Below are 18,955 nucleotides of genomic sequence, written 5' to 3'. Positions count from 1 at the left end.
TGGGGCTAATCTTCCTCACCAAAAAAAACCCAACAACACCAAACTAGATTATCTTTCAGGGTCTCAACTTATATACTCTTGATGTTTAAAAGAAATTAAACCTGCCCTACCTGACTTAGTGAAGTATAGATTCTGTCACGTCAAGTACCACTTCTCTTTTGTATTTTAAGAGTTTGGTACAATGCCTTTCCCATAGCAAGCACCCAGTGTCCATTTGCTAATGATGATGAGTCTTCAACTCCCACTCCCAAACTAATTAATTATATCCTCCCTCCCAAACTAGCTCCACACTGCTAACTTCCTTTTTTCCTCTAATTACTTCTTTCAAAATAGTTATTCCATTCATTACTTGCTCTTTGTTACCACCCTAGTCCAACTCCCATCATCTCAGTCCTTTAAACCCTGCCCCTGACACCGTCTCTTCCAGTCTACCAAATGATTCACACCAAACTAGGAAGATAAATGTACCACTTTTATCATATCCCTCCCATGCTCAAACTTTTACCACAAGGCATGAGGTGTCGTTCTACTGCCAAAGGCTTCTTGTCTGAGAATCCTATTCCCGTTACCTGAAATATGTAGAAAATTTTGCTCTGGATACTTTCTAAAGAGGTTTAGTTACTAAGCTACCAAAAGGCTATTCTCATGTTCTCACCCCAATGCAACCTGGCATTCATATCCAGCCGTAAGGGCCCCCTGCGTCCAACCCCTGCTGTCCAATATGATCTCACCTATGAGACCATATTCCACACAAAGGGGCTTACACTGGCTCCTATACAAGCCTCTCCATCTGAAACCTTGGCATGCTTCTCTAAAAACCTTAGAAGCCCACATTCACCCTGGTCATCTGTAGCCTACTAAAGAAATGATCGCTTATATCACTAATTTTGACACTGGTATTGTTATATACTAACTACACAGCACCTAACGTAAGACTCTGCACTTGGTGGTAGGCACTTGGTACATTTTCACTAATTTGATACTGTTTTGCTTAGATGTTCCTGAAAAATAGGGTCTTGGTCCTATATTTCTGTATTTCTTTAATTTATGATTCAATATCCATTGGTCAGAGCTTGGAGTCCTGAGACTTAGGAGTGACTTTTTCCCACTAGCTCTAAGGCCAGTCCATCAGGGCCACAGAGGGAACTCAGCAGAGACATGGCTACTGTTCAGACACAATAGGCCTTTTAGTGAATACGAAGGATAAAAGCGTGCCATAACGCCCACTCTACTGGCTTTGAAATGAACTGGCTTTCTTAAAGCTGCAGAATTACAATATTTTCCTTGTTTTGCCGATTTCCACAAAACCCTTATAATGGGGCTTGTTTTTCTATCAATTTTCAGCCAGATGACTATGTTGATAAGCTTTATTACCTGGCAGACTGTCATTCTGCTGGTTATTTCTATATAATAAGGTGAATTTTTTAAAGATCACAAGTTAGACCCTGAAAAGCACTTCAGAGATAATTTTGGTTCACACCCTTATTTTATTGCCCTGTTACTGAGTGTTTTGCATGAGTCTCTCATTTTCATCATTCCCCTGGCATCCTAGGGGATTCCTTAGGAATGGAGGCTACCTACTGGTCATTTCCAGACTTCTGAGACAACAGTATGAGGAACTCCCAGAACAGAGTGACCAGATTTTGAGAAGAGAGAAATAGGAAGCGTGGGGACACTTAGGGTCAGCCCAAGCCTTCCGCTCACGCACAATTAATCCCTGCCGCCATGCTGCTTGTTTTTTCTGGTTGGACTTTTTTATTCAACAAGAAATGCATTAGCAATAAGATTTTAAGAACGAATGCAAGTCTTCTTAGAACTGAATATAAGGAGTCTGACTCTGCAGTATTAGGTCCTTCACTGCATCCTAATGACCAGGGGACTATGTGTGTTATGCAGACCGACTGCATATTGTTCTTAGGTTTCCATATGAGCCATGTTAGAACCTTAATCCTGATATCTCACACATGACATCACCAATTTATGACACAAGTGCTTTGACCGATAAATCTCATTTATCAATTTATTTTTCATTGGTCTTTTTTTGGGGCGGGGAGGTGGCCTAGAAACACAAGTTTACAGGCAAGGGATGTGCATTCTGTGTTAAATAAGGCAATCGTTAGTGACATTTCATAACTCCCATTAACTTTTTTCTTTCTTCATTCTGTCTTTTCCTTGTCATACTCTTGTTTTGGTTTTATCTTTTGCTTTTTTCTCTTTCTTTTTTTCCCTTTAATTTTTTCAGGACAGTCAGTGGCCCTGGCCACCTGAATTGATCCTTCTAAGAGATAACCATGTGTCTGAGCTCAAACATAATTCAAAATATAGGGAACAGTCCAAAACAACTGGATAGCTTCAGGAAAAGGAGAAAGGGTGACACCTGCTGGAAGAACCACTGGTGGTTCCGATTCAGATGGAATCTCCCTGGAAAAACTGACATACACACGAAACTTCATGTAATTATCAGGAAACAAGGTGCCTGAAGCTCATGTACGCACTCCAGGAATCCCAGGTTAAGAATAATAAAAATAACTAGTCTTTACGGAGTGTTTACCTTGTACCAGATGCCTTAGATATATACCCTCATGTAATCCTCACAACTACCCTGAGGCAGGCATTATTATCCTCATTTCGTAGATAAGGAAACTGAGGCTGAGAGAACTTAAGTGACCAGCCCAAGTCACCACTATCGAGCCTGCAGTTAGATCTAAATCTAGGGCTGTCGGAATTTCCCTAAGCTACACTGCCTACTCTAACATACTTTTCTAATTAAAAATACACACTTTTCTCTTACTAATCACAATGATATTTCTGAAAGGTAAGTAAACAACAGTTAACTGAAGGCAGCACGGTAAGACAAAACAGATCTCAAACATTGACCCACATGCTCTTAAGGTTTCCAAACCCCCTCCTGACAAATATTAAACCACCCAAGTTTTATTTACACAGAACGGGAGAGGCTTCACCCCACAGTGAAGGTACTAAGGAAAAATAAAGAAAGGACAAGGAACAGGGTTACCAGTGCTAGAGGACAGGGATAAAGGAAATGTAGCACTCGTGAGCTGAGACACTGATGTAACGGAAAAAAACAATTTTAGTCCAAGAAGCAGAAGCGCCATTCCAAGCACCAGACTTGAAAATCTGGAAGCCTAGACTCGAGTCTTATAAACTATATGTGGCATAAAACAATACTTTCGTTTTTTAGTGATTCTGTTTCCAACTAGTACAATTAAAACCTGTTAATGTGGATTGTCATGTATAGAAAACAAAAGGAATTAAAATCATGTCCGTGTCTCATGCTAAACTTCCCAGAAAAAGCCAAATTGCATAGGGACACCTAACTTCCCCACCCTCAGAGGCTTGTGGTTTCATGTCGGAAGACGTATGAGCTAAAAGAGACGTGAAAAGCATAGAAGGACAGAGAGCTGGATAGTCATTTTGTTTAATGGCAGTAGAGCGTCAGAGAAGAGAACAAGACAAAACCACTGATAATTAGAACATCTCTTTCTAGTCTCTTTTCCTATGTACGGCCCCTGCCCTGCATCCTCTTCCTTTGGGCTCCACTTTCATCTTTAAGCTTCTTAGATTTAACTGGTTAAAAGCTAGTCAAGATAAGATCTACAGATTCCAGGACCCAGCCTCACCTTGAGTCAGTCTTGGTACAAGTGACACGACTGAAAGGTCCACTAGCATCGAATCTCTTAGGTGGCCCTTGGATTTCTGACATGGATTTTAAATTTAAAGCAAGTTTAGAATACATTAGACCAGCCTTCCCAAGAAAGGGATACAGCAGAAAATCTCTTTTTTGCACCTAAGGCTTGACTACGCAGAAAAAGCTAATTCCAGAAGCCACATCTTCAAATTCCTCAAATGCTGTAGACACACTGCATATTTCCACAGAGTATATTCTTACACCCGCTATTGGCTCCAGGAACCAGGTATAGGAAAGGACAAGTCCCTGCCGTCCACATCCTCTGCACAGCACACTGGTGGAAGCCACTGTGCCCCGGTCCTTTCTCCACTCTCTCCGGCTGGCCTGACATGGACTACAGACCTCCAATGGGAGAGCTGGGCGTAGGGACAGATAAGGTTCCCTGCTGTAACATCTTGATCTAGTTCTGTCTGCCTTCCCAACACTGACTAACAAGGAGGTATACAGAACAGAGGCTGAGTGCAAAGTGAAGTGCAAGAAACTCACAAAATAGATTCTGAGGATTAAGGTCAAAATATTCCTTTCTTTTTGGGTTAGGGAAGTTTGCTAGGTTTTTCCCTCTCCCCTGCTCTGCTGTCTCTCTCTCTCATATGTGTACTTGGTTTAAGAAATTAAGCCTACCCTTTGAGTGCCATCATCAAAGGAGCACATAATAATATTAACAACATGTCTAATAAGTTCTACCATTTTGCTGACTGCTGAGTCATCACAAAATTTAGACTGATCATAAGCCTCAGTTTGTGGAACACTACTGGTTTCTGTGCTTGTGCAGAAATGTATGGACTTAGTCAAGTAAACTTGTAGAAATGGTTTACAGTCCATCTTTTGAAGTTCGTATGTCTGTCAGAGGGCAAGAAGTGAGAGAGACCCAGAGTGTCGCTGAGATTTGGCTAGGGCCATCCATCTCAAACGGCTTCCTTTTAAACTGGGTCTGATGAACACTTTAACAATATCTAATGGTACAGTAGTAAAATAGGGCTGTTTCGCATCTGTCTCTTAACTTCCATGCCACAATTCCAGCTCTAATATTACACATTAATAAATAGTAATGTTGTTAGCAAAACCAAATCAGTTTTTATGGGAAAAAAAGATAAACAGAGTCTGAAGAGTGGCTCCAGCATGGGGCAGTGGAAAGAGAAGACAAGACATAGAATCAGGTGATACAAGTCCACATTCTGAGGCTAAAACTTATCTGCAGGTAATATTCTTTGAATCTCATTTTCATTATTTATAAAATGTGCTTAATAATACTCACTTGGCTGCCTCCAGGTCTGTTGAGGATCAAATGAGAATGTATTTGTGAGAAAATACTGTAGAATTCTAAAACGCCACTAAAATATAAGGCATTATGTTGTCAGCACTATCTTGGTAATGCTGAAGGCTCTCTAGAGGTTAGCCACTTACAAAAATTCAAAGAGATCCACCTGTCAAAATTGGCGGACTCCGCCAATCTTATTTTAAACAGTCTACTTTTGGATCATCAACATACCTCGATGAAGGGGAAGACTGTTCAATTCTTGGGATGTAAATTCACAGATACAGACAAACAGCCTCTCTCCTTCTTTTAGACTGGGAATGGTCACGATTTCCACAAAACTGCTGGGAAACTGTCCTGAAAATAAAAGCAAACATTTCCAATGTTGAAATTTCTTTTTCTGTCTGTGCACCAGGACAAAAAACTTTTTTCCGAGCCCATTTCTAGACCCTGAATTGAAAACTCACTGAGTACATACTCAGGGTTAGAGAATCTATTGTAGAAAAAGGGCAGTGCACAAAATCAGATGCACAGAGAATGCAATTCAACCCAATAAGCATTTACTGGGTACTACTCTAGACAGGGCGCACTGCAGGGAGAAAAGGAGTAAGACAGTCTCGGAGCTCAGAGATCTTAAAGTCTAGTTCAGACATAAAATCTAATTCCGACATAAGCAATAACTCAACTCTGAAATCAAGTGTCACAATATAGGTACACAAATTGCTATGGAAGTTCAGCAAAGATAGAGAATGGCTCAGGAAGAATGAAAAAGGTTGCTTTTGATTCTCAAGATGGGTAACGGTTTTATTAGGTAGTAGTAGATAGACAGGGTCTGCCAGTTGGAAAGCATAAGGAAGTTTGATCGATTCCACCTTCTAAATACCTCTCATACCTGTCCACTTATCTGCAGACCCACCGCCTTGGTCCAAGCTATCAGCAACTCTCACCTGGATTACTGCAACGGCCTCCCATCCCGCCTTCCTGCCTTCAGTTTGGCCCCTTCCTATCAGCCTTCGATCCACAGCAGTGAGCTTTCTAAAATGCAAACCTGTTCGTGCTTAAAGCACCTTTATGGTTTTCCATTTCCTCAACTCCTTACCATGACATACTCTGTCCTCTGTGATCCAGCTTCTACTCGTCTCCCCAGCACTGTCTCCCCCTCCTCAACCATCCATGCCATACTGAACTTTTCTCCATCCTTCCATGTTCTTTTTCTCTCACTCCAGGGCCTTTGAGCAAGCCTATCTTCTTTGCTTTGCTAACTCCTACGCATCATTTTTTTTCTCAGCTGAGATATCATTTCTACTGGGAAATAATCTATTATTTCCCAAATGTGAGTTAAGTGTCAACAGAGTCTGTTCTAAGGATTGTATAACATACTCCAGCCCAGACTTACATAAATATATCTAAGTTATGTAAGTTATGTCTTATAGAAATACATCTAAGTTAAGGGTTGGATTTAACATAGGTACATAGTATGGGGGAAAAACTTCCACCCTCCACTAAGCTAACTAATGAAAAAACTGGTGGTAATGTATATTTTAAAGAATAGAAGGAAGGAAACCAGATGCACGGAAAGTGGGAAGCAGGTGCATCCAGGGCAGAGGGCAGCTTCAATAAATTTGGGCCGACCATGGATCCAGGAACGAGTGCACAGGATGTACTGCGCTCCCTTGAAAAATGAAAGGGTGGAAAATGCTAAAAGACAGCCAGAGAAAACAAGGTGGAGAGTGACTTATGTCCCATAAATCAGAGATAAAAACTGGTAGCGAAAAGCAATCGTAAACAACAGGGGTTCTGAAAAGAGGAGTAATGCATATTTTCAGAAGAGAAATAGCAGGGTTGATTACAAAGGATAAAGACCTGGGAATGGAAGGGAAGCACAAGAATAGAAAACCAGGCTGGGGGCAGCTGGTATCACACCATTTCAGCCTCCTGAAGGAACCAAGAAGAGAGATGGAATGGTAACAGACATTCTCTCCTCACTGACGGAGACCCCAGTCTGAGTACATATGGAAAATACAGAAGGCTTCTGAAGTTTGTTGACTTGGGCTTCCCACTCAACCTTTATTTTTAATATGGAAAGAAGGGAGGGTCCGTTATATACATGAGGAATTATGAGACTCTCACCTGTCACATCCTCTTTCTTTCCTAGCAGCCAAAATTCATCCACCACCGCCAACACTTCAATAATGTCTCCCACAAAGAGCGGCAGCTCTTCTGATACGCTCGGGCAGAAGTCAAAGACGGCTCGGACCACCGAGCCAGCCTCCATGCTCTACAGCCTAGAAAGGAAGGTCAAAAGAAACAGGAAAGCACAAACAGTTAAGACGTTGTAATATAGGTCTATATCTTGAGAACAGTAAAACTTAAGATCCAAAGATACTTATAATCAAGTCAAGGCTAAGTGAATAAGAAGTTTGTACTTTACACTTAAAAAAAAAAATCAAAGTACTATTTCATTGATTTCTTTAAAAATAATAATTTCTTCATACATCTTTCATTTGATTCTCAAAGTCATTCCAGAACTGAAAAAAAAGAAAAGTGACCTATACCTGTGAGTGATAGAAAAGATGCAAGTTGGGAAATGCAGACTTTTCAATATGCCTGCAGAGGGCAATAAGGATATTAACATTTTTAAAGAACCAGGCAACACGGTACTTTTAAAATATGGTATTTTAAAAGTAGGGATTTTAAATATGGCATTTCATTTATTCCCTACAACCACCTTAAAGATTAAGATACTGAGGCTCAGCAAGTTAGAAAACAATTTGTCCAAGATCACAGAGTTCACAGCAGCAGGGCCAGGATTCGACTGCGGGCATTCAGGCTCCTATGTCCTGAGATTGGGTGTGCAAAAAAGTGTAACTTGACCTGAAAAACAGCAGTAGGACCAGGCCCAATGGCTGAGATTTAAAACGTACTGGAAGGTAAAACTCCACAAAAAGCACAAGAAAAGGCTACGTAGATGGCGCCTCCAGACAAGATTTAGTATGCTATACCACATCAAGTACGTGGTTTCGGTTCAAAGAAGCCTATGGCCCTCCCTGGCAAGGTATCCTTGTGCTGCTGCAGTGTCTGTGCTGTCATAAGATGATGTGTCCGTTATCTTGACATGTGTGGCCAGGGAGCCTAAGCACGTGTTTGAGCAACGGAAAGGGAGGAAACGAATGGAGGGCATATGCCCACCTGTCAACCATCAGCCATGACGCGCTCCATTTCACCCTAGTCTTTTACAAGGAGCAGCTGAAGCTCTCCAGGCCCCGAGTCTATTCTTTATTTACCTCAAGGACTCGTTTGGTGTTGGTAGACATGAGGATCCTAACTTTCATCTCACACATGACCATAATCACATCAAAAAGCCCTAAGTGCCTAATTACAAAAAAGAGATAGTTAAAGCTCTGTCAAGTTTATAATCTAAGAAAACAATGATGTGGATAAACACATCAGGCATACAGTAAATAGTTCAGTATATTACTGTGGAGTACCTATAAGACTGCAATGAATCAGGCAACACAAACTTTACATACTTAATTTGTACTACTGACTAAAAGAAGCTGATCTTTATGTTACTGAACTTTTTTTCTATAATGAGATGACTTCAGTCCACAGTGGAAAAGAGGAGTGGCCAGTAATATTCCCTACATCTTCTGCCCTCTCTGACCACATATTTAAGTATTAAAAAGAACCTAACTGTAGGAATCACTACAATTAGGGCAGCACACTGTGCATACAACACACTAGACTACTAAAGTCAGAGAGACTAGGGTTCGAATCCCAGCCCCACTGTTTATTAGCTATTTCACCTTGGATGTATTCCTTAAACTCTCTGGGCTTCAGTTTCCTTGTTCAGAACAATGGAGGTAATAATACTATCATATTGACCATCAAAAGGATGAGGATAATGATAAAAATAATAATAATGCCTAATATTTATTGAGCACTTACCATGTGCCATGCATTATACTATGCCCTTCCTTCATTGAGTCCTCACAACAACCCTATCGCACATTATTGTTCCTATTTTGGAGGTTAGGACACAGGCTCAGAGAGGTGATATAATCTGTCCAAGGTCACACAGTAAGTCAGAGATGGAATGGGAACCCAGATCTGTCTGTCTCCAAAGCCTTAACCAGACTGCTAATCGTGTGAAAGCACCTAGAACAGGGCTGCTACGGCAGGTGCTCAACAAACGTTAGCAGCTCTTATAAAACATCATTCCCATAGCTACAAGCTCAAATCTGCGTCATCGATGCAGCATCACCAGAGAATGTGCTATTTCAAGTATATAAACACTACACAGCGTACCATTTCAACACGCCAAAACTTCATTAATTCTGACCATGTTTAAAAATAGACACATATATACCCGCCTGCCTCCTTCAGTAGAAGACACCGGACATGATTTACTCTTTGGCTGATGGACCCAAGTTCATTATTAAGATGACCCAGTGCTGTACCGTGTTGGAACACACAATATCACTACTATACACCTTTTAGGTCTTTCTCTTCTGACGTCAGCCTTCCCTCTGCTATCAGTTATCTCTTCTGTCACCTTTTCTACCCTCTTTCTAGACTGTTGTTTAGAATCTGTGTTTATAATACACCACCAAAATTATTCAAAGTTCCCTGAGAAATAAAAAGGGAACAAGCCCTAAATGAGAGGCTAACAAAACTCTTCCGTGGTGGTAAAGTACAGCATAAGTGCTGGAGTTTTTCAACAGTTCTTTTTTATGTGTTCTGAGGCCTCTTTCTTATTTTCTGGCCGTCTGCCAGAGGGCTGAAGTTGCCAGATGTCAGATTTCCGCAAAGGGGTGGTGTCATAAACATTTTCTTTTTCCTAAAACAAACAACATTTTGCAAATCTCTTAGCCATCTATACGTTATTAAAACAACTCCTCAAGGTTGGGCCAAGGTAGGATATTATTTTTCTTCATACACTACATTTTCTCAAATTCCATTTTACTATCAGACGCAATATAGGACTCATTATCTAAAATATCAAGTAAAGAATTACCAAAATCCCCCTAGGATGACTTAAGAGAGCCACCCTATTACTCTGAGGAGTGAGCTTTGTGATCTGAAGGAGTTAAACTTTCTCCCTGACAACCTTTTTGCTCTACCAGAAAATGACTCAGAAGCAGAGGAGGGTCTGGCTCGGTAAGACTTTCAGTGACTGACCTCCAGCCCTACTGGAATGAGTGTCATCGCTGAGGAATACACACCCTGCAAGGGTGCTGAAGTCAGAGTCTGGCTAAATTACAGGATTGACGTGTGAGCCCAGAAAGGAGATCTTAGTGGTCTCTGTTTTACATGGAATAGCATGAATTTCAGCCTAGTCTTCTCTGCTCTGTATACACTAGGAAAAGCAACTATTCTTGTTGCTGTCTGGGCCATTTTAGAGGCCTGGACATCTATTTTGAAACTTAATCATAAATGGCTTATATAAGCCATTCCACCAACTCCAGATGGAAGTCAAAAGAACTGCAGAGGAAACGAGAACACAGATGGGCCTGAGAGAAAGCAGAGGAACCACTGCCTATGCGGCACGACGTCAGGGACCTCGGGAAAGGGCTGTGAACACACCACCTTCTGCTCTTGCTGGTGAACGGCTGCGGTGCCACCCGTGAAGAGTCATTCTGCATTTGCGATACAAGGGTCATTAATCCTTCAAACCCTTTTGGAACTATAACCCTGCGAGGGAGGAGATTTTTGTCTGTTTTGTTTGCTGGTGTGGAGTAGCCCTCAGCACATAAAATGCTCTCACATTTTTAGTGAGCAAATGAGTTCCTGAACTTTAGGAAAATACAGGAAATGGTTCATATCAAAATCTCTACTTCCACTTATCTAAAAGAAAATTAACCACCTCTGTTCCACAGTTTTACCTTCCAGCTTGTGTAACAGTGTCATATAAATCCAGATCAAACATTATCTCGGACTTCTTTGAACTCTACAACCCACAGTTCACTAAAAGCGACAGCTATGATTTGAAAATCCATCATGAACCAGACACTGAGCTAGCAGCTTGAATCATAGCGCACAGCAAGGTAGACAGCAAGGCTCTAGAACCAGGGTGCATGGGTTCAAACCCCAGCGCCACCGCCAAGCAACGTCTGTAAACGCTCGAGTGCACAAGCAGATAAGGCAGAACCAGAATTTAGGGCTGATGGACTCCAACACTCACGTTCTTTTTACCATAAACATCACTTCTCTTAAATCTCACTGGTTCTTCCTTCAAAATTTTCTAGACTTCCATTTTCCTCTTTGGTTCTCCAACATTTTATTACGAAAATTTTACCAAAAAGCAAAGCTGAAAGAATTTTCCATCCACCACCTACACGCCATCATTAACATCTTACTGCAGTGACTTGACCACATATCATCCATCTCTTTATCCATTTATCAATCCATGCTGATTTATTTATTTTTTAATCTCTGCAGCCTTTTTGTGGGGAGGAAGGTTGGTGGGAGCTTGGCCCTGAGCTAACATCTGTTGCCAATCTTCCTCGTTTTTTCTCCCCAAAGCCCAAGTACATAGTTGTATATCCTAGTTGCAAGTCCTTCTGCTTCTTGTATGTGGGATGCCACCACAGCATGGCTTGATGAGCTGACTGTAGGTCTGCGCCCAGGATCTGAACTGGTGAACCCCCAGGCTGCTGAAGTGGAGCGCAGGAACTTAACCACTATGCCACTGGGCTGGCTCCCATATTACTTTTTGATACACTGCAAATACTTATTGTTTATTTTATTTTTTATGCACTTCAAAATAAATGAGAGATATTTCCCCTAGTATTCTGGCATCTATACCTTAACTAGAGTTCATTATTTGTTTACAGTTCTTTCTTTTTCTGGAAGTACCATTTTCCTCTTTTCTTGGCCAAAGACACAATTCTTTTCTCTGTCAGCAAAACTGGTTAATCTTTTAAACTGTCGATTTTTACATATTACTCAGTTGCTTAAGAATCTACAAGGTCCTCCTATTTTCTATAATTCATGCACATATTCACCAAATATTCATCAAATCTAATGGAGTCAATCAAATTCCCACGCAGGCTAAAACTTTGGCTCTACTGGGTAGGCTAACCATTGATGACCCTTTAACCCAATATTCTTTAAATATTTATTCTCTAATCCTGTTGGTGACTGACAGGAACATTAAATTTTCCTCTATTGTCCTAAGCAACTCTACCCTATGCCAAAGTATCTACCCTACTGAGGAAAAATAAAACCCTGCAGACAACCTGACCACTAATCTCAGGAGGAGATACTCAGGCTTAACTTTCAATGAAAGAGCGAGAGAGACTGAGTCTTAAATCTGCAGTGATTTTTTTTTTTTAGTGTTCCAAGAATATTTTAATTCTTTCTACGGGCTAACGCCCTTGGCAGCTACCTCTTAATCCAGTTTTACTTGAATGTTACTTGAACATTCAAGACGTGTGGGGGATAAGCTATTGTTTCTGCCCCCAAGAAGTTTAGCTTAGTCCCCACCATCTCCCCAAAACATGTTCTGAGGACACTAACGAGCTCCAAAATAAGAGAGCTCCACGGTCCTTCTAAACTTGGGGAAGGCTACAGACGATATTTCCCTCTTAGAGGGTCACAAAAAACACTAATATATTAAAGACCAAGACAATCCAGCCAAGAACCCTTATAGTCCAACTTTTCGAAACTTGTCTGGCCACAGTACACTTTCTTCAAGTCAAACTTTAGTTTTCTTTTAACCTCATCTCAGCGCACTTATTCATAAATGGTCTTCAGTGCAGTCGTATCTGAGCAAAGTACTCCCTGCTCCCACAAAGCACTTGCTGTCCAGAATGTGTTCCTTGTTTACATGCTGTTTCTTTCACGCATGGTGGGTCCCCCTGTCTTTCAAGATATTTAAAGACTCCCCACTCTCTGCTTCCTCCAAATGATGCCTCTCCTGCTCAAGCCCACCTCCACCTTTCATGTCTCAGCTTCTAGAGCCCTTGCTCTGATATCATCTTGTAGATTCTGAAACATCAGACTGAACATGCAAAAGTTACAGCCACAAGAGTGAATGTATTCATGAAAACAAACATTCAGAAATAAAATAACATTTTAAAATGTATATCACACAACCCAAGCATCCATCCACAGATGAATGGATAAACAGAACGTGGTATACACGTACACATGGTATATTATTCAACCTTAAAAAGGAAGGACATTCTGACACATGCTACAACACGGATGAACCTTGAGGAAATTATGCTAAGTCACAAAAAAACAAATACTGTGTGATTTCACTCAAATGATATATCAAGAACAGTCACATTTATAGAAACAGAAAGAAGAATGGTAGTTGCCAGGGGCTAAGGGGAGGGGGCGATGGGTACAGAGTTTCAGTTTGGGAAGATGAGGAAGTTCTGAAGATGGATGGTGGCGATGATTGCATAACAATGTGAATGTACTTAATGCCACACTTAAAAATGGTTAAAATGGTAAATTCTATGTTATATATATTTACCGCAATAAAAAAGATTTTTTCAAATGTGTGTCCTAAAATGTGAGAGAATGTGAAAGGCAGCCTGGGAAACTTTAGTAACTTCTAATAAGCAACATAACTACAAGTCTGGACATATTTTACTAAAAAATCTCCTGACCTCACACACTATAAACTTTTACAGCTTAATGAGTAGTTTGCAAGGCAGCCTTTTGAGAGAAGATCTGAACCTGGTACAGAGTGAGGACACTGGACAATCAGCACGTGCTGGTGTCTTCCATTTCTCCTCCTAGGTCTGTCTCCCATCCTTCTCCGCTCTACTCACAAGAACTGCGTCAAGGCGCTCTTGCCTCTGGCCTCCAGTTGGGTTCAGCCAATGGGTGGCACCAGCAGGAGATCTGAAGGCAGAGCGGCAGTCAGGCTGGGGTATTTATTCCCCTGGCTCCTTCCCTCCTGGGCTGTGAGTTGGCTGTGCTGTTCTACTAAACGGCACAGCTACTGTCAGAAGGTCCCCTTAAGACAGCTCATTCTCTTGATTCATGTAACCACCCACTTCTCCGCCCCTTCAGGCCTGTGGAGCTCTCCTGCTAGCCCTGGGGTACAGTACAATTCTTTGTTATTTTCCCTAAACCTGTCTACTCCATTCTAAGTAGGAGCTCCTCAAATTACCCAATTTGAGCGTGCCTTCTATATTCTGCTGGGCCCCTAATGGATACATGCCCAAAAGGATTTTTAGGATTTATGAGAACTATGCATGAAAAAAATGGGAACAGAGAATATAGAAAACTATAAAATTAGCTTCCTAAATCTACCATTCTAAATCCAGGTGAGAGATATGAACTAGAGATATAAATTTTGAAGGCTTTAAAAAACATGTAGAAAAATATGGATGCCGGGATTCCCCTACCAAAAAATTAGCCCCACTTTTGATGGATTTGGTGCATAGGATCCAGACTCCAAATTCTTGTTTTGAAATTCTAAGCAATCTATTTTACTACCAAGAAAGTAGGACACAATGTGCAAGAGTTCTGGAAATATATTGTTTTCAAAAAGCACTTGGTGACACCTTCTACATTCCTCCTAATGTTTCCCAATTCATAGTATAAGTCTAAATTCTGGGATCCCAGAAACAAAATTCCTGAAGGAGTTTCCTTAACTTAAAGAGGATAGACTGCAGTTTCTCCTTTCTCATTTGCTCCTACGAAAGGGGAGCGCTGGACCAGCAGGTACATCTCTGCCTATCTGAGAAGAGCTGGGGAAGTCCCCCCTTGTAGGGACTCTCCAGTACAGGTTCCTTCAAAGAAAAATGCTTTCATGAGCATCTGGAAATTTCCTTATGTTTTGAACTCTCCAGAAAACATTACCTTCTGGGAATGGGAATCCATTTAAAAAATTTGAACTCCTAGCAGTAAGAAGCAATACTTAATCTCAAAAGCAATTGCAAGGTTCTCTTATTCTTGACAATATAGGCTTAAAATAAGTCTCTTTCCTTTGTGTGGAAGGATAAGAGGTGTCAGAAATTGAAGTCTAAATCTGTTTCAGGAAGGAAATGGGAGAAGCTAGGAAAACAACATTTCCTCCTCTGGTTTATGTCACTGGAGTTCATTTTGGACAGAAAGTTAGCAGTCACCGCCAGGTGACCACTCAGAGAACTAGGAACGGATGAAGAGGAAAAGTAGAGCCCATCTTGATCACGGCGCCCCCATGAGGCCGAGCAGCACGGCCCGGGCCAATGTGTCCTCTTTCACCAGCATCTTCGCGCGAACCACACCCCGCCCCCACCTCCCCGCCCACAGACGACAGCAGCACTGACTCACGATGTGTACTTTGGTTAAACAGGTTACGGAATGTTGGACTGTAAGAGAAAATGAAAAGCCTGTTCTGACTTGGGTGAGATGATCAGAGAAAGGAGGGTAGAAAAGGAAAGGAATCTGCTATCATAAACTGTCCTTCTTTCAAACGTTATCCCAAGTTGCAAGATAACAACCTCAGCAGATGGAGCAGGATGCTTATCAGAGTTTCAGCCAATGAAGGAAGGGCCCTTTAGTCCTTTTCGGGATTTAAACCAAAAAACTCTCATCTAACACACCCTAATACCTCTATAATTTTTTGTTTTACAAAAAACAGAATTTAAATTAAGTTAGTTTCAGGATTGACTCTTATGGTATAGCTGTCTTAACTAACTTAAGGATTCCACCTTCACCTCCCACCCCAACGTTAAGCTGATGTTTTCCTCCTTTTTAAGCTACTTTAAAAAAATGCTTATAAATCACATCAATTTTGTCTTTTTGACAAAATTGCACTAGCGGAGGAAGGTCCCAAGATTAATATTTCAGGATTTACCAAGTTTGAGGAAATTTACATTAATTATACATTTTCAAATGGGTCAACCTAAGTGCTCCTTAAGTACTCTCTCGGGCTCACATTATATCATGCATCAATCTCAATTATGGGTGGAAGTTTAAGAATCACTGACTCATAAGTAAATACATCGGACATGTCTGAGCTAAGCAGCTTAGCGACACATTAAAATTAACAGCTCCACTACGCTGTGTTTGTAACAAATGCCCAGATAACACACACGATAGCAGTTGCAGAAGTGCAGATTAAGGGGAAACATAAAATGAAATTTTAGGGTGAGGCTGCAGATAACAGGGAGCACAACAAACATGTGAAAACAGGCAGTTTTTAGGACAGTTTCCAGGATAGGCCAAAAACTTTATTAACCCAGTGTTCCAAGCTATGAGGATAAATGTTACAGAATCTGAAAGGTAGGCGTCTTGTTTCTTTTCTTTATCTGTTTCAAGTACAAGCTAGTTTTTCTGCTAAAGAAGATTAAAAAAGGCAGGAGGAGTTTTTCTACCCTTCGGCCTATCTTTAATGTTCTTGATATTTTGGAAGAAAGACTTAAGAGAGGAATACAGAAAAAAACAAAGATTCTGAAGAAGAAAAATAGGGAGGAAAGAAATTGTGCAATTAGAGTTAAAAACAACTAAGACCATTCTCGGTAGGTGATGATCATTTTAAGAAGCACCAGCCTCCGCGACCATGGAAAACAGGGACAAGCAGCTTTATACAAATAACAAAAACTAACGCTTGCCATTTATAGAAACTACAGTCACTAGACTTGAAAGGAAAATGCATTTATGGAATCTTCTGGTAGTTTCCTTTCAAGACGAACCGGAGAGTTATGTCAAGACACAGCAAACCCACTGAACGGCTGATTCTCAAGATGGTGTTAATGAGAAGGACTTAATATCCTAAATTGGGATGTTCAAACCTAAAATTCAACAATGGAAAGGTTCGTCTGATTTAAAAGAGATCTCCGACAGAAGAAGGGGCAAGAGTATGACGTGAAGAAAATAATGTATCTATATGGAAACCTGTAAATTGGAGCGAAACATGAATAGTAGCTGGGACGAGAGAAAGGGAGAAAGAAAACAGGTGGGACATTTATATTACAGACGGCCATGACAGAGAACAGAGATGATGTTTTAATAATAAGATTACAAAATTGCTACAGACACTAACAGCAGTATCTGGTGGTTGATGTAAGTTGGAATACTAATTTCCTAGCAAACAGCAAGTGCATGCAAGCACAAGCCAATTAATCAACTATGTCCTAAAGACGGCACAGAGTCTTGCTGGGCCATGTGAGCAGCTAGCACGTCTGATCATAGTGATTCCTGCAGAGAAGGGGGGAGGGCACAGTTCAGGACTCTGCTCCAGTTCTGCCTACTGCTTTGTTTTGCCTTTTTATATTTTTAAATCACGAAGAGGTGTTGAATTTTACCAAATACTTTTTCTGCATCTACTGAGATCATCATGTTTTTTCCTCTACTCTATTAATGTGGCAAATTACATATATTTTCAAATGTTAAATCAACCTTGCATTCCTGGGATAGGGTTTACTACTTCTTATAATGTACTATGCTCTGTATATAGTGCAAATTACGATTTGTTACTATTTTGTTGAAGATTTTACACCTATGTCCCCAAGGGATATTAGTCTGTAACCTTCTTTTCTTTAAAAGTCCTTATCAGATTTGCCTATAAGGGTTAGGCTAGCCACATAAAGAATTGGGAAGTGTTCCTTCCTTCTCTGTTTTCTGAAAAAATCTGTGTGAGATTAGTATTATTTCATTCTTAAATACTTGATGGGGGCTGGCCCGGTGGTGCAGTGGTTAAGTTCGCACATTCCACTTGTTGGTGGCCCAGGGTTCACTGGTTCGGATCCGGGGTGCAAACATGGCACTGCTTGGCAAAAAGCCACCTATAAAGTAGAGGAAGACGGGCATGGATGTTCGCTCAGGGCCAGGCTTCCTCAGCAAAAAGAGGATTGGCAGTAGTTAGCTCAGGGATAATCTTCCTCAAAAAAAAAAAATACTTGATAGAATTTATCAGCAAAATAATCTGCACCTGGAGAACTTCAAGGACAGGTTTTTAATAAAAAATTCAATACCTTTTATCAGATATAGGGCTATCCAAATTTTCCATTTCTTCTTGTCTCAGTTTTGGTAAGCTGTGTTTTTCAAGAAACTTGTCCATTTAATGCAAGCTGTCAAATTTGCTGACATAAAGGTATTAAAAATATTCCTTAACTCTTTAATATCTGTATGATCTATAAGGACATCGGAAATTTGTGTTTTCTCTCTTTTTTTTCTGAATCTTGTTAGGGGCTATCAATTTTGTTGATCTTTTCAACAAAAAGAACCAACATTTGGCTTTGTTAAATGTCTCTATTGTTGCCTCTTTTCTATTTCACTGATTTCTTCTTCCATGATCTTTGCTATTTTCCTCCTTTAACTTTAGGTTTAATTTGTTTTCCTTTTTCTCTCATTCCTATGAAAACTTAGATAACAGATTTTAAACCTTTCTTTTCTAATAAAAGCACCTAAAGCTATGAACTTCCCTCTAAACACTGCTTTAGCTGCCTCCCGCATATTCTGATATAATGCTTTCACTTCCATTCATTCCAACTAAAAATATTTTCTCATTTTCCATGAGTTCTTCTTTTAACTATGGATTATTTAGAAATGCGTTATTTACTTTCCAAATATTCCAAATAGCCAAAGATCTTTCTGTTATTAATTTCCAGTTTAATTCTGCTGTGGTCTGAAAACATACTCTGTATTAATTATTTTAAATGCATTGAGATGTTTTATGGCCAAGCATATAGTCTACGTTAGTGCACCTGAAAAGAATGTATATCCTTCAGTTGTTGAGACCAGCACTCTATAAATGTCAGTTAGGTTAAGGTGATTGATGGCATCATTCAGATCATATATATCCTTGCTGACTTTTTATCTACTTGCTCTATTAATACTGAGAAAGGGGTGTTAAATCACTAACTCTTACTGGGATTTTTTAATTTTTCTCTTTAATTCTGTCAGTTCTGCTTCAGGTATTTTGAAATTCCATTATTAGGTTAATGCACATGTAGAACTTTTCTGTCATCCTGATGAACTAACCCTTTTATCATAATAAAATATCCCTCTTGGGGGCCAGCCTGGTGGCGCAGTGGTTA

The 18,955-nt window shown here is 40.4% G+C and overlaps 1 protein-coding gene across 2 annotated transcripts in view; it reads right to left on the bottom strand.

The window, feature by feature from the left end:
- The window catches only part of DNMBP (dynamin binding protein), a 96,703-nt gene that overhangs the window by 60,077 nt on the left and 17,671 nt on the right, over positions 1-18,955 (bottom strand). For both annotated transcript variants that reach the window (XM_023641046.2, XM_070222988.1), the window contains exons 2-3: positions 7,095-7,249; positions 5,199-5,321 (exon numbers count right to left, since the gene is read on the bottom strand). In XM_023641046.2, the coding sequence (XP_023496814.2) occupies positions 5,199-5,321; positions 7,095-7,239 (268 nt within the window). In that variant the 5' untranslated portion in view covers positions 7,240-7,249. The remainder of the gene's footprint in view (positions 1-5,198; positions 5,322-7,094; positions 7,250-18,955) is intronic.

The sequence above is a fragment of the Equus caballus genome, chromosome 1 (genome assembly GCF_041296265.1).
Source record: "Equus caballus isolate H_3958 breed thoroughbred chromosome 1, TB-T2T, whole genome shotgun sequence".
In the NCBI taxonomy this organism is placed as follows: Eukaryota; Metazoa; Chordata; class Mammalia; order Perissodactyla; family Equidae; genus Equus; species Equus caballus.
Note: the sequence above shows the minus strand (reverse complement) of the source record. Positions and strands in the feature narration are given on the sequence as shown.